The sequence below is a fragment of the Falco biarmicus genome, chromosome 7, assembly GCF_023638135.1.
Source record: "Falco biarmicus isolate bFalBia1 chromosome 7, bFalBia1.pri, whole genome shotgun sequence".
NCBI classification, from domain to species: Eukaryota; Metazoa; Chordata; class Aves; order Falconiformes; family Falconidae; genus Falco; species Falco biarmicus.
In genome coordinates this window covers 59,127,471-59,141,543 of record NC_079294.1, presented here as the reverse complement: position 1 = coordinate 59,141,543, position 14,073 = coordinate 59,127,471, and the positions used below count along the sequence as shown (strand labels likewise).

The 14,073-nt window shown below is 40.8% G+C and overlaps 1 protein-coding gene across 4 annotated transcripts; it reads right to left on the bottom strand.

Moving 5' to 3' along the window:
* Positions 1–750: 750 nt before the first annotated feature.
* HDC (histidine decarboxylase) lies at positions 751–13,970 on the bottom strand. 4 transcript variants are annotated; one of them, XM_056347878.1, is made up of 14 exons: positions 13,112–13,970; positions 12,119–12,236; positions 11,186–11,343; positions 10,175–10,347; positions 9,036–9,149; positions 7,515–7,637; positions 6,551–6,685; positions 5,461–5,604; positions 5,147–5,213; positions 4,137–4,299; positions 3,941–4,031; positions 2,656–2,754; positions 1,888–1,989; positions 751–1,702 (listed from the first exon to the last, which is right to left on the bottom strand). In XM_056347878.1, the coding sequence occupies exons 3-14, from the start codon at positions 11,211–11,213 to the stop codon at positions 944–946; spliced, it is 1,998 nt and encodes a 665-aa protein (XP_056203853.1). In that variant the 5' UTR covers positions 11,214–11,343; positions 12,119–12,236; positions 13,112–13,970; the 3' UTR covers positions 751–943. The 4 variants fall into 4 exon arrangements, with proteins under 4 accessions (XP_056203853.1, XP_056203851.1, XP_056203852.1 ...); XM_056347876.1 differs by having other exon boundaries at positions 11,186–12,236; XM_056347877.1 differs by having other exon boundaries at positions 11,186–13,970.
* Between the last annotated feature and the right edge of the window lie 103 nt (positions 13,971–14,073).

The following is a 14,073-nucleotide window of genomic DNA, read 5'->3' as shown; positions in this document are numbered from 1 at the left end:
GTGCCAGGAGACAACTATGGAGAAGGCAGCAAGCATCTAGCAGTGCTTTCCCAGAATAATCTCCTAGCAATCATCACACTTCCTGACTCAATAGTAGTATCTCTGAATTTAGAGTTGCCTTCAACAGATTGTTCTCCCCCCAGGTTTTTAAATTGTTATTGAAAAATATGTAAATCACTGGGCTCTTGTAGCAATAAGTTTGTTTGCTGCACAGAGATGCTTTCTTTTGTAATGACCCTTCGTTCTTCTGAGAAAGGGTGAAATAGCATTCCCGCTCTCTTCCCTCACGCACTTGTGATTCACAGACCTTAGGCCATGCTGAGGAAGGCCACAGGCGCTCAGAGCAAGGGCAACCGCTCTTGCAGCACGGCCGTGTAACGCCTCCTGTGTACTGTAATACATTCCACAGAGGGAATGGCAGGGCTGCTGTGTTTTTAAACTCAGGGAGTTTTTAAATTGCCCTAATACAGCAAAATCTCTTGGGTTACACCCTTCTTTCTGCACAGTTCAGAAGTGATGTTGGCATTGTCTGCACACGCAGATCCTTACACTAGTGTAGACAGTTTAAGTGAAAGTCTTAAAAAACCAAAAGCGTCCATGGTGCAAATAAATAGTCAAACGGTTTATCCCCTACCAGCGTATTTTGTCAAAATGGCTCTGGAGTACCAGCTACAAACTGTCCATTACCAGGACTTCTAAGGCAGAAATTGGCATTCTTCACCATAGTCTACAAACCAGAGTTTTGTGTCATACGGCTGCAAGATTTATTTGGTATTTTAATCTATAAGTACACGAGGTTTCCACCAGTAAAAGCACAGGAATTTTCTGTGTGGTCATTGCCACTACTTACATATTGGACAAAGTAACACGTAGTATTGCATGTGAATAAACAAACTTTGGTTCTCTACCTGGAGAAGTCTTACGGACCGAGCTCTTTTACTTGTTAAACAATGGCTTGCAGAGGACAACAAGGCAGCTGAAGGCCACACTGAATGCTACACTCTGGAAAGTTCGGGACACTGTAGAACTTAATTAGTTTTTTGAAGGCACTTTTTTTGATCATCACCTCTTCAGGCAGCCTGGAAAGAATTCTGGCATTTGCATGAGACTCCTTCTCAGTGGCTGCTGCCTTGGGGTTACATTGCTCGAGACTACCAGTCATTGGCACACTGTTGCAGCTAAGGGAACGTGCTGTCTTTTTCTTGCCTTGAACAGATAAATAACTGAATAAAAAAGAAGTTAACTTATGTTTGGTAACATCCTGGACATCTTCCGGAAAACAGTCATCTAGAGGATCCCCTTGACCTCTCACTTGTTGACTAACCACACATGTACTGGGACTTGCTGCTGACTTCTTAGGCTGAACTACTATTTTTCTGGAAGGCATTTTGTGTTTTCCTCTATCTAGATAAAGCTGAGAATCATTACTAGTGGCATCAGAGCTAGGCTCAACTATCATATTAGGGATTATTCTTGACCCATCACCAGAATTGATGCAGTGCAACCCATAATTCTGGCTAACAATTTGGGCTGCAGTATGTTGAATGATGTTCCAGTCTTGCAGAATATCTTCCCTGGTTGTGAACTGAGATGTTACAGTAAAGCGAATGATGAATTTGTCACGAACAGTTGCTGGAACAAGGAAGAGCCTGCCAGAACTGCTTAGTTCTTTCAGGAGTTTTTCTGTCAGCCAGTTGGGACCCTGTTTTAAATATGAATAAGAAGAAAAAAAAAAAATAAAGACACTATAGTTAGAATTTCCAACAACATCCAAACATCATAAGAACTCCAGCATTACAAATTCTTACACAAAGTTCTTAATGTCTGGGGAGAGATCAGCTGTGGTCAATTGATTCCAAAGAGACATGCAAAAGGCTCAGTCTTTACCTTTAGACGGAATACAACCAGTCCAAGATGTCTTGTGGCAGGAATTTCAAAGAGTGGATCACTTTTAACCAAGGATTCAAAGAATTTGGCTGTTTCAGTACCCTATAATTAAGGAAAAAACCCAGTAGTTATGTATTGGTTTGTCACAAACCCATTGTAAGACACTAAACTAAGTAGTTAAGAATTCCTTTCCTTACTAAAACACATCATTCCAATGCATGAATGGCAGCAAACAGAAGAATGACGACCAAGCTAAGAATTTAAAAGTCTGTCTCTATTTGCCCAAACCCTTGACAATGAATAAGAGTAACTGGACTAGATATAGGAATTTTCTAGAAGAAGATTTGAAAACACAACATGCCTTCTCAGATTAGTCCTTTTGCACCAACCATTGATCCACAATATGATCCCTTTATTTATGCTCCAAAGACTTAAGACCATAAATTTTCATCGCAATGGGTTCAGCCATTCATCACAGCCTGCCTCCCTAACAGCTGCAGCTTTGCCTCAAAGAAAGCTTCTAAGATCAGTACTCGGTCATGTGCAGAAGGCACTGACTGACCAAGTCGCTCTCCATCACCTATTGATTGCAGGAAGGGTACAGGAAATCTTTTGTCTACACAGTCAATCTTTCCAAATTACTTAACCAGTAAAATCAGCACCCACCGAGTGTTCACACGCAAGCTTTGTGTGCAAGAGGACTTGTTATGCCCTAGCTACCAGTAAGTGAACATCATACATTTATGCTCGGATTGTTAATTTACATACATGTCGGACATGAGCCTGAAGCTTTTTCACCCCAAATGAACGAATCACAAACCACAACTTCAAAGAACGAAATCGACGACTGAGTGGAATTTGCCAGTGCTGTGAAAAGACAACAGTTGACCAGCGAGTGCAGAAACAACAGAAAGGAGCGTCCCCTTACACTGCTGCCTCTGTCGCTTCAGACTTAGGTCAGAAATCTCTGTTGACACAAATCATTTCAAATTACTGAAAATCTGCTAAACCTAGGAAATAGCCATCAAAGAAATGCTCTATCTACACATTTTTCAATTAATTGCAAAAGTAAGATTTTGGCAATTCCTCTTAATCTATGGCCTGGATATGCTTAGAATTTTTTGTTAATTACCAGCTAACAACATCTTTTTGCATTTAAAGAGCATTATCAATTTCAGATGTGTCCATTTACACTTTAGATCCGAGTGCTCAAATCAGTTCCTGTAATTTGCATATTTAAGTACCATCCTGAATTTTTTCCCAAAACAATTATAAACAGCAACCACTGATGTAGGGCAAGACCCTTCCAGAGGAAGCAACACCTAACGCATGCAGAAGAGTGACAGAACATATAATGCAAATACTTCTAGGGAGCTACGCAATTATATGCAGAGTCCTATTTAACCGCAAGAGGGACTCCTTGATAAATTTTTTCCACTCCTCTCCACACTCACTCTAGTGAAAAGCACTATTGATTTCAAGGAAACAATTATCTTTTCAGGACCAGGGTGAGATCATAGCAGAAACAATTGGCAGTGAATATTCTTTTGTTTTCCTGTGCTGAAATCTGCTGTAAGACTGATCTAAAGTGAAATGCCTCCTTAGCTCTCCTATGAATATCTTAATGCGAAGAAAAATGTAATTCATTCTACTGCTGTTTTACAGCGTGGCACTTCCATCACTTACTCTTTTCTCTCTTTTAGTATGTACCAGAGGTACAAGAAAACCAGTCAAAATGCCACCACTAGGAATTACTTCAGCAACACAATGCACAGAAATGACCCTTCTAACTAAAAAGGCAAGGCTGGATCCCCATCTGTGTAAAAATCTTAAGTATTTCAATCTCTATATTTTACATATAATTTTATAATTAATTTTCATAACCAGGGCTCACTTCAGTTTTATTACTTACTCTGCATTAGGATCTCAGTATAACTGCTTTTATGCTTTTATATAGTATGACCAGCTATAAGATAAGCACGCTCCAGAGTGTGAGGAATTTTGTAGTCTGTTTGAACATTTTATATACAATTTAAATCAAATAACAACTTACCATAAAATCAACAGCAGCTCCTGAATTGGGATGTCTGAGGTAAACAGGGTTAACACTGAAGGTTTGATGTAGTTTGTATTTATCCTTAACCCTATCAAATGTAGAATGAACTGTATTTAGCAAAAATTATGCAGAGAAAAACTCTGCAATTTGCATGTTATCCTTTTGGTGGTGTTTGTGTTTTGCCTTTACTCACCAAAATCCAGTGCAGTCAAAATGAACCATCATCCATTTGGAAGGGTTAAAGGTAAAGGAATCTGCATATTCAATTCCATCCAAGAATAATCGAAATTCAGGGCATACAAATGCTGTTCCTGCATACGCAGCGTCAATATGAAGCCAGAGTCCCTCAGCATCACCTGTTGGAATCGAAATAGTTTTACGTAAGGGACAGAAGGAATCAAAGTACATGTTTAATCTCTCCTCTCTGAAAACTAGGTGCATGTTTTTGCAGAAGGCAGACAGGCTGACAACAAAATAGCAAGCAAGACAATTGACAATCTAGTTTTATTCTAAAGCTGTGGATCCAGAACCCCAAAACATAGGATAATGCTGAAATCAGATGGTGTCTATAAGAAAATTCACTATTCCATATTTCATATGAGGCTTTTCAACATCTGATTTGTCTCACCTGCCTTTCTACTAAGTGAAATTCCCCAGTACAATGCCAGAATAAAGACACAGTGGCAAGCAAAAAAGACCCAGAGAGAGAATTGACGCTGACCCAACAAGAGAAAGTGCCACAGCAGCTACTTGTCAGAATTTAAGCCAGAATAAGGTCTGCAATCATGTAAAATCTACCTTTTGAACCGGTGGCTACAAAAGATGTCCTAGCAAACACCACCTTCAAAACGCCTTTGCTAGGTTAAATATTTATGTATCCATCCTACAGCAGTACTGCACTCTGTACTGTACAGTCTGTATTCCCTGAATAACCACATTAAAGATTTATCAGTTGGCAAATTTCATCCATCTTGAGTAGAATGTACTTTAGCATCCTAACCTAAATCTTATAAAAATCACTACGAAGTCTTGTGCTGAGTCCACTGATCTTTGAGACACATCTGAAAAACTCAGATCATTAGTGTTTCTGCTCTCCTTTGTTTTGGCACGAGAATTTCTCATTCTATCTTTTCTGTGCTATCATAGTTTGCAACTCGGGGGAGGGGAGGGGGAGGGGAGGGAAGACACTTAAAAGACACTTACAAATTGGACCCAGTTCTGAGAGATTGTCAAAAGCACAGACACCAGTTGTACCCAAAGTTGCACAAACCTAGAAGGAAACAAACCTGTTAAGATGGCATTTTTTAAACAAATGGACGCAGCACTTTAAAAGTGGGTAGGCCATCACAGACAGTTGAAATGATACTAATTTTTTTCCAATAAAATAGAAATTATTTTATGCATTTTAACTTCCAGCTAACATATTTAATTAATAAGGAATGTTTCAGATTAAATTTTACGTTGACATCAAGAACACAAAACGATGCCGATACTCCCAACCAGAAAGCTGAACATACAAAGACTGGCACTAGGCCTTTCCTTCTGTCTTCTGCAATGGCTTTCTTCAAAGTTTCACCTCTGAGGGAAAAGTTCTCATCCACAGGCAGAAATTTCATCTTCACAAGAGAAATCAAGCCAGCCTTTTCTACAGAAGAATGTGCCTTTAAAAAAAAGAAAAACAGTAAGAAAGCAAGCTCTGAAGCTGAACAGCTGTGGTAAGTTATGGCCTTATAAAGACAGCAGGAAAAGCAGAGATAAGGTCCTTATTATAATCCATATTAATACAAGTCTGAAAGTTTCTTTGTGAGTAACTACAAGAAACTGTTACTCCAGTGAATGCTTATGTTCCATTTATTTGGGTTCTGGTCTCTAAACTGTAGTAACAGGCATCCTCACCTTGTGTTTGGAGGGCCATTTATCAGAACTCAGCTCTTAAAGGAGCCTCTAGAAATGGATCAACCTCAGTTTATTCCCTCCTCCCTGCCATAAGAAGGTAACCGCCCCCTGAAGTTGCTTACTTCTGGGCTGGGGTAGACCAAACCCCCTGATGAGAAAAAGCCCTTTTAGTTATACTAAGAGAGCCAGAACGAGTGTGTCTCCTGTTGCAGTTTTCACAGGGGAATACAACTGTTCAGTTCAGGAGTCCAAGGATGGAACAGGTTTGCAGGCAGAGCTGCAGTACTGTGTCAATGTCTCCTCCAAGAACAAGCACAGAGGCCCGGAGTGGAGACCACAACCCCGAGCAGCACTGGAGTAATGCCCTCAGCATGCCTGTCCGAGTGGAAGGAGGCTGTGAAGAAACAAGAGCTGCAGCAGCACGAGATCAGCACCTACTTACTGCAGTAAGGCTTTGTGACACAACAGGAAGGACGTGCCGAAGTAAGTCACGTGAAACAGTCTCTTGAAGACTGCCAGGACCCTACAAAACCTCATCTCACACAGATTTCGTTTCCCCATTTGCAGAAAGCAACATTGGAGGGGCTCGTTTATGCCTGTGACCATTCATGTTTGCGGTTTTGTCTTGGTACAGAAAGTCACGTTCGCATTGTGTGGTCTGGACAAGACAGCAGAAGCAAATTTATTTTCTTTGTAACCAAAAGAACCTACTTGATCAGATGCGTAAGCGATGAGGCGAGAATTGAGTGAGGACTCATCAGTGTCTGGCTCTGAAAGCTTCATCTCCAGAATTTTGTTTTTCCTTGCTGCTAGCAGTGCAACCAAGGTTGATTCACTCACAGTGCTCTGCAAAGACATTGCTCATTTACTGCAACATATTACTCCTTTATTGCTATTTTGTCAGGGATTTACGGATGTCATTGAGGTGCTCAGCTGCCCATCCCCTCTTTTCTACCACCGCTTTTCTGGGATGCAGTGAAAACTTGCTAGCTGATGAGCAGGTCCCTGGGCCAGCGACACAAAATAAAGCCTTTTAGCTGCTGTATACTTTTAACATGCAGGACTGAAAGTTAGGGGGAGTAAATAAATCACATTTTCCTTTTGTTCTTCTACAGCTAAAATGCAGTATCTCCCATAAAAATGACAAACCTGAGCAAAGCTCCTTACAACACCACAGCGTCTCTGCACCAATTCCAGGGGATACTCATTTAGGCCTTGTGAAAGGAGGTAAAGGTTCAGGCCTTGACCTTGCAACTCTCAAAGTAGACATGAGAAAAAAGAAAAATAATTTCTTGCGTGGCTACGTACTGCTGGCAGAAGGAACAACAAGGATTCCTTCTCTAATTATGCAGGAATCACTTTAGTGAATAATTTGCTTATGTGAAACAGACCGAAGAAACCAAACCTAACTCTCCTCTGTCCTTATATAAGGCCACAAGAATACCTGCTCCTCATCCATAACACAACAGGACTAAAAGCAATACTAATTCCTGTTCTATAATCTTCTATATTTAATACTAAAATTTGTGAAAGTAACGTCAAATTGGGTTTCATCTCTATTCAGACCCATAGAGCAAATCTTGTTGGTTTTGCCTGCAGGAAAAACTATCACCCAGAAGGAAAATCACCTGAGTGAAAACAAAATGTTGATGAGGCCACCTCTGATCTCCCCTACCTGTAATACTCCTCCACCCACACTGTCGGGATGGTGGTGCAGGAATTTATCTGGAAGGCCCAGCATTTTAGCCAACCAATCCATCACATTCATTTCCAGCTCTGTACAGGCTGGACTGGAGGCCTAGAAAAATAATTTTTAAAAAAGAGAATCAGCCTGTAATTCATCCTGCAAACACAGTAGGAGTATAACCCTTAGAGTAAACCACGTATCACATTCTAATTAATAGCTATTAACGGGTTTTAATTGCCTTGGGAGAAGTCTCACCCAGATGCAACAAAGGCAGATGACCAGCTCTGTGACACTGGAGATGTAAGTAGCTCATTGGGTAAAGCTATAGCCCATACCTAGTTGAATACAACGCTACTGCAATAAAAATTATGTTGTTTGCTGAGTTCTGTACTACAGACCGCTAGGTTAAGGTCACAGATGAGGGTGAGTGCCAGGTACCTTGTTCATTCACAGCTGCTCTCTTAAAACCAAATACAGACTCCCACTAACCTCCTTCAAATGCTCTCTCCAGATGACCTGCATCACTCTCAGTGCTGAGCTTCTAAACTATCAATAATTTGAGAGTCATTCATATAAAAAAAAAATTCACAATGAGCTATTTGAGACAAAGCCCTGAAACTGCAATTCACCACACAAGTACAGGCTCTTGGTCCCTGAAGAGACAGAGCGCTCGTCTGTCTTCCAGCTGAGTTAAGGGAGGCTTTTTGCAGTGGCAAAAGAAAGATGAAAGCCGTTCTGCAGTATCCAGCTTTCCACTTAAGAAAGACTCTGTTCACATTGCAAACTTAACAGAAATCTATCACAGCTAGATTGAGGGCACAGAAATGGGTGCTTCTGTGTATGCAATGAGCTAATCTTATACAACTACATGAAGACTATAACCACCAATTTCTTTGAAGGTTTATGAGCTTCTACTGCTTTCTTACATGGAGACATAAGTCTACAAATCCAGGCAACTTCACCACTGGGGAAAACACTGGCTTCAGAACGCTACTGAGGTATGTAGAGTCATAACCAAGTAGCACTGTGTACCTGCTGCAGGAGGATACAAAATATTCAGACTGGGACAGGCCACTAAACAATTATTTTCCGAAGAGGAAAAATGGGAAATGTGTTCTCTCAAAGGAGCCGGAGAACTGGAACAGAGCCCAACGTAGCCTGCAGTCATGGATGGTGTCTCTTCTATTGCCTGCAGTGCTTGTGTAACCGTCTTGGCACTGAGACTAGATGACAGGGAACAATGCTCACAGTGGGATATGCAAAGGATTAGAAAACAGACATTTCTAGTGGTATATTTCTTTAATTCATTCTCACTACTAGGTAATGTTTACTCTTATATATTCTATTTATTTATTTTTCTAAGTGATCTTTGTCATTTATGCAAATGACATACAATTGGTTAAAGTAAATAATTATACTGACTCACAGAAGAAGAGAGAATGGCTATGACCTGCTCCCTGCATAATACACACAGGAGATAAATATCTAAAATAACAAAAAGAAAATTACCCATGTGAATCCCAAGCAGTTAATTGCATCAGCCAACATATCTCCAAGGAGTGAAGGCCAGGAAGTAAGAGCTGGAAAGTAGGCATGCATGTGTGGACTTTGCCAATGGACTACCTAGAACAGAATTATCTAGAAGTTAGGTCTGAAAACATCACAAATTTCTGCACATGATGTAGTGATTAGTATCTGTTTAAAGTGATGGAAAAGGATCATAGCAACCTAATATGTGCAATTACAGATCTGCTAGCAGAAAGCTACAGAGATAGTAACAGGAGTGCAGCACTAGCGAATGATAATACTGGGTCGTTATTAGATAAATTCCAAATTACAGCAAAAGCATTTATCTGAATTAAACAGGCAGTCAAAGACTCAGAACAGGAAATAATGGTCTTTTGAACATGACACAACAGTCAGAAATATTTATCAAAACATTTATCTTCATACAGGGAACCCTCGCAACAAAATTGCTCTTACTTATTTCGTCAAACAATATCTTGCCTTCAGTCACACACACCAATTTACAAATCATATAGCCTCCCTCCTTACACTGAAGGAGCCTGTATGTGGGACACCAGCATAAGTATGTTTAATGTGAATACGTCTCCTACATCACACCAAGTTTCTGCAAACATCTGTAAAGAAAATTTTAAAATACACTTTGAAACAGCTTCTTACCTAAAACACTTAATTGGGTAATATGAACTCATTTAGCAGAATCTGCAATACTTATACACAAGAGGAAGGAGACCTTTACATGCAAGGAGACAAATCTTACAGGTAGGTGACCCTGGACAAGAGACATTTCACCTTGCTGTGCCTGGGTTTTCACCTCTGAGATGATGCAGGTCAGCAGGCAGAGGGGTCTTGTGAAGCTAAATTCACCAGTGTCAGAAAATCACTATTCCCCTCTAAGCAAACATGAGTTATTCTTAATGTATAAAATACTTCAAAAATACATTCGGTCTGTCCCCTAAAATTGTACTTAGGAACACAACAGTAATCTCCAGAATCCTTCTGCAAACCTTATTCTATATTTTGGGCACTTTAGATACATGTTCTGTAGAACCTGTGCATTCCAGGATTTGGTGTTCACCCGAGGTAGTAATGGCTTTTTCTTGTGATTATACTTTATTTCTTACCCCAGGCATAATAATCTTCTCTATATCTCCAATGATGTTGTCCCAGCTGTCTGGGTCCATTGGGGCAGAATCTGGCAACTGGGCTCTCATGTAACCTGGCTGTACATCAGGAGTCACTCGTCTCTCTCTCACATTGCTCAGGTACTGGCAGATGTAGTCCACCATCTCCTTCCCTGCAAGAAGCAAACCAGTGCTTTGAGTTTCAATTGCAGGAAAACTAACAGTGCTAGTACTTCATGCAATTTGTCATTAGCATCGGACAGGGCTTGGAATACTGCTCCGAGGACAGCCACAGGAACTAACCTTCCTCCTACACCCTACTTGTCCCATCTAATAATGTAGGGACACGGCTTCTAGAACAGGCTCCACGGGCACAGAACAGATCCACAGGGTTATTTCAGCGTTGCCACTGAATAGTTCAAATGTACCTTTAAAATACAATCATGGTACAAGTACAGTTTAATTACTGATAGACAGATTTTTTTGCCTACAAATTAACTGAAACTGCATTTCAGACATCAAATTTTCCTAATTCCCCATGCTTCCCTGTCGTTACAGCATACCCCCTTTTGCATCTTCTTAAAAAAACTGCACAGGTCCACACCTTTTCTCCACTTTTTAGGCAACCTCCTCCAGCCCTGGCACCGAAGTTTGCTTCCCATCTCCAGAACTGTGCCAGTATCACTGAAGTTTCATGGTGTCATCCAGGGAAGAACCACTGTGCATAACCCCTTGGCACAAGTTTATTCAGAATCACAGTTCTGCAGCTTTACCACAGTATTTTAAATTTAAGACCAAAAAAAGCCTCAGTCATCCACTGACTCCAAATCCATTAAACTCAACCCTGGAACACATTTTTGTCTCGGCCTCAGCAGATCTAATTCTCAAGGACATGTCTGCAAATGAAGAGTATGTATAGCCCATCCTAATTCTGGGTACCATTCCCAGCTCTACAACAGCTGATCTCCACAAGCAAATGCTACCCGTTTCCAAGAGTAAAGGATCACTTACCTCTCCGTCTGTACTCCTCAGGCTCCATGCTGATTCCTTCTAAAAGCACCTCTTCACACCTGGGCCACAACCCTTCAGGAGAGGTGGGCAGTTTGGTCTGGTGCCCTGCTAGCTGCTTCACCCTTTATAGCTCCCTTGCTCTCTCAGACTCACGCATTCTGGAAAAGGTTTAACGCAGGCAGGTTATTGGTGAGCGTTTATCTTAAACTCCTCCCAACTGAGGGCTTTTAGTCTCTCGTATGTTCTCATCTGCGCTCTTTTGATGTTTAAGAGTCCATCTCTAAGAGGGGCTGCCTCTGGGCTAACCCTTTCCTACTTTCAAATGATCTTTCAGAAGTCCCACAGTAATCCACGTCATAAATATATGACGCATTAACATCAGACTTGTGGGAAAGTAAAAGCTCAAGAGTTTCCAAAACCAAATAAAGGCAGACATGTCACTCTAGCACACTGAACAGTAGTCATTAAAACATGCCAGCAGCAAGAACAAATTTGACACTGCAGGCAAGGACTTTTCATTTAAAGAAAAAAAAAAAAATTGTAGGACCGTGTTTTCCCCAGAGCATACCTACATCCCCCAAGGCTTCAGTGCCTACGCTGTCAGTCCCTTGCTGCTAGAAAGAAAGGCACTACAATTACTGCCAGTTCCAGAACTGCTGTACAAAGCTGCAATGATCCTGTGTGGATATCTTGCCCTTCCAGATAAGATGAGGTTACACTGCAGGGTGATGTTCCTCCACTGATACCACCCTAGATTGCTGAGCTGGGAAAACATATCTTCCCCCCTCACTGCTCTTCCTTTCCTCACGCATGATATGCATACACACTGGGATTTGGCCTTAGATCTCCTGAATTCCTCCAGCTCCTGCACCTGGATGATCCTCAGTTTGGAAGTGCAGCCATATAGATTCCCCCTTGTTCCAGCTGTAGTACCTGAGAATACATCCTGACCTCCTTGGCAGCATCACCTTTGTTTGACACTGTATCCAATGTTGAGCACTTACTTTCACCAGAAGGAACGCACCTGGCTCTACACTGATACCAGGCAGTCCTGGGAAAAGAGAGGTGGGACTTACGGACTAAGAACCAGAAAAAGAAATTATTACATTGTAAAGTATATGCTTGCCCTATTTTTGCTATACCCTAGGCTCCTGCTTAGGGCCAGCCCTGTTGGAGGCAGGATACCCGTCTAGGCTGACACCCTTCCTCTGATACGTGACAGCAGTTTCTTTATTCTCATCATACAGAAGAGAACTGGCTGTCAGAGCAGCTTTGATTTTCTGCCACAGGTACTATAACGCTGCCTAAATGCATTCATTATTCTAGGAAGTTGTTACATCTTTCTCCACCGCATACTTTCCACAGAACAGTGTGAAAACCTTTCCTAGTTTCTGCTGCGATTAGATATTTGAGAAAGAACCATTTCACAGATATGACAAAGATGCTCTGATACACGCACATCAGATTAATATACTGAAATAATAAAAAATATTGATAAAGGCACCGAAAGAACAAGCACAAGAAGTGCAAAAAAACCCCGTACTGTATGCATATTCATCTGCTTTATCTCAGAGTTTTCTGGAAACAGAAGGAGAAAATCCAACAAGCTGTCCTCACAGTTAATATCGATTTATGAACCTCTCTTGGCTTTGCTGCAAATGCTACCATAAAGGGGAACAAAGGCAGCAAGAAGGGACTGGCATCAAGCACAGGACCAACTCAAAAAGAGGTGAAAATTCTTAAAACCTGTGATTCTAGTTCATTACAACTAACTCATACATTATTTTAACATACGGACATCTGTTCAAAGAAAATTGGTAGCTAATTACATTTATGATTTCAATTTGGAACAGCAAATAAGGAGCAATACTTCTAACAATGTTTTCAGAGCTCGACTACACAATAACTATTCCATGTGACACATACCCTACACCTTTGCTCAAAGGTGATAGTTTCATCAGGTTGGTTTCTCGTTCTGTGCAGAAGAGAACAAACAGCAGGTCCTGTTCGGAACTAGAATAAAATAGGTGATAATGAATTACAGGTAGGGTAAATATTGCTGGTGATAAATAAATCTTTGTTATAGCTACCCTGCACTTGGAAGGATTTTGTTACAGACAATGAGGAATAGAATATTTGCTCACAGGAAGCAGAATGAATAGAAAACGTTCTTTTCATTGTTTGCTACAAAGGTCTCTGCCATCAAAACCGTGGGAAATGCTCCATTTGGACATGAACACTACCACTATCACTACTCTGACGAATGCTGAAATTCTTATCATTATTAAGAACACAGATTAAACTGTAGTTAAGTTTGTGGGATGTGGGGACGCAAACATTATTTTGATCACAGAGTAATCCAATCGCAGCAACACCTAACGAGCACATTTAACTTGACTAATTTGTTCCTGCATTTGCTAGTAACTTAACAGATAGTTTGGGGGGGGAAGGGGGCGGGGGAAGAAAGAACCCAAAGAAATCAACCCTAAAATATAGTAATTTCCAGTTAGTCACTGCACAAGGCTTGCTTCAAGTCCTTGTACCAGCTGAGCATGAATATATCCTTGAAGACAATTCTTCTAAAAACCAACACCACAGATTTTCCATTTTTTATTATCTTTTGATTATTTTGGAGTAAAATTTGCCAATGGGGATTGAATTTGCCAAATTTATACCAATACCAGGATACTTAGGATTTTCTCCTAACTGTCAATTCTACAAACTCCAAGGTTTGAAGAAGGAAGATTTTTACTTCATATTGTATAACGTAATTCTTTCCCCATTCCTCCCTCCTACCTTTGAAGGCCGCTCTAAGCCCGAAATAGGTTTTTCATATTTTTCTGAATAACTAACACAGCAAAGCCTTGACCTTCTAATGCGCACACAAA

Excerpts from the sequence above, each read along its gene's own strand:
- HDC (XM_056347877.1), bottom strand. The coding sequence starts at position 11,213 with ATGGAGCCTGAGGAGTACAGACGGAGAG. Across the intron at positions 7,638-9,035 it reads ACTGCTTGGGATTCACATGG|GCCTCCAGTCCAGCCTGTAC; the intron begins GTAATTTTCTTT and ends TTATTTTTCTAG. Across the intron at positions 5,605-6,550 it reads TCGCTTACGCATCTGATCAA|GCACATTCTTCTGTAGAAAA; the intron begins GTAGGTTCTTTT and ends TTTTTTTTAAAG.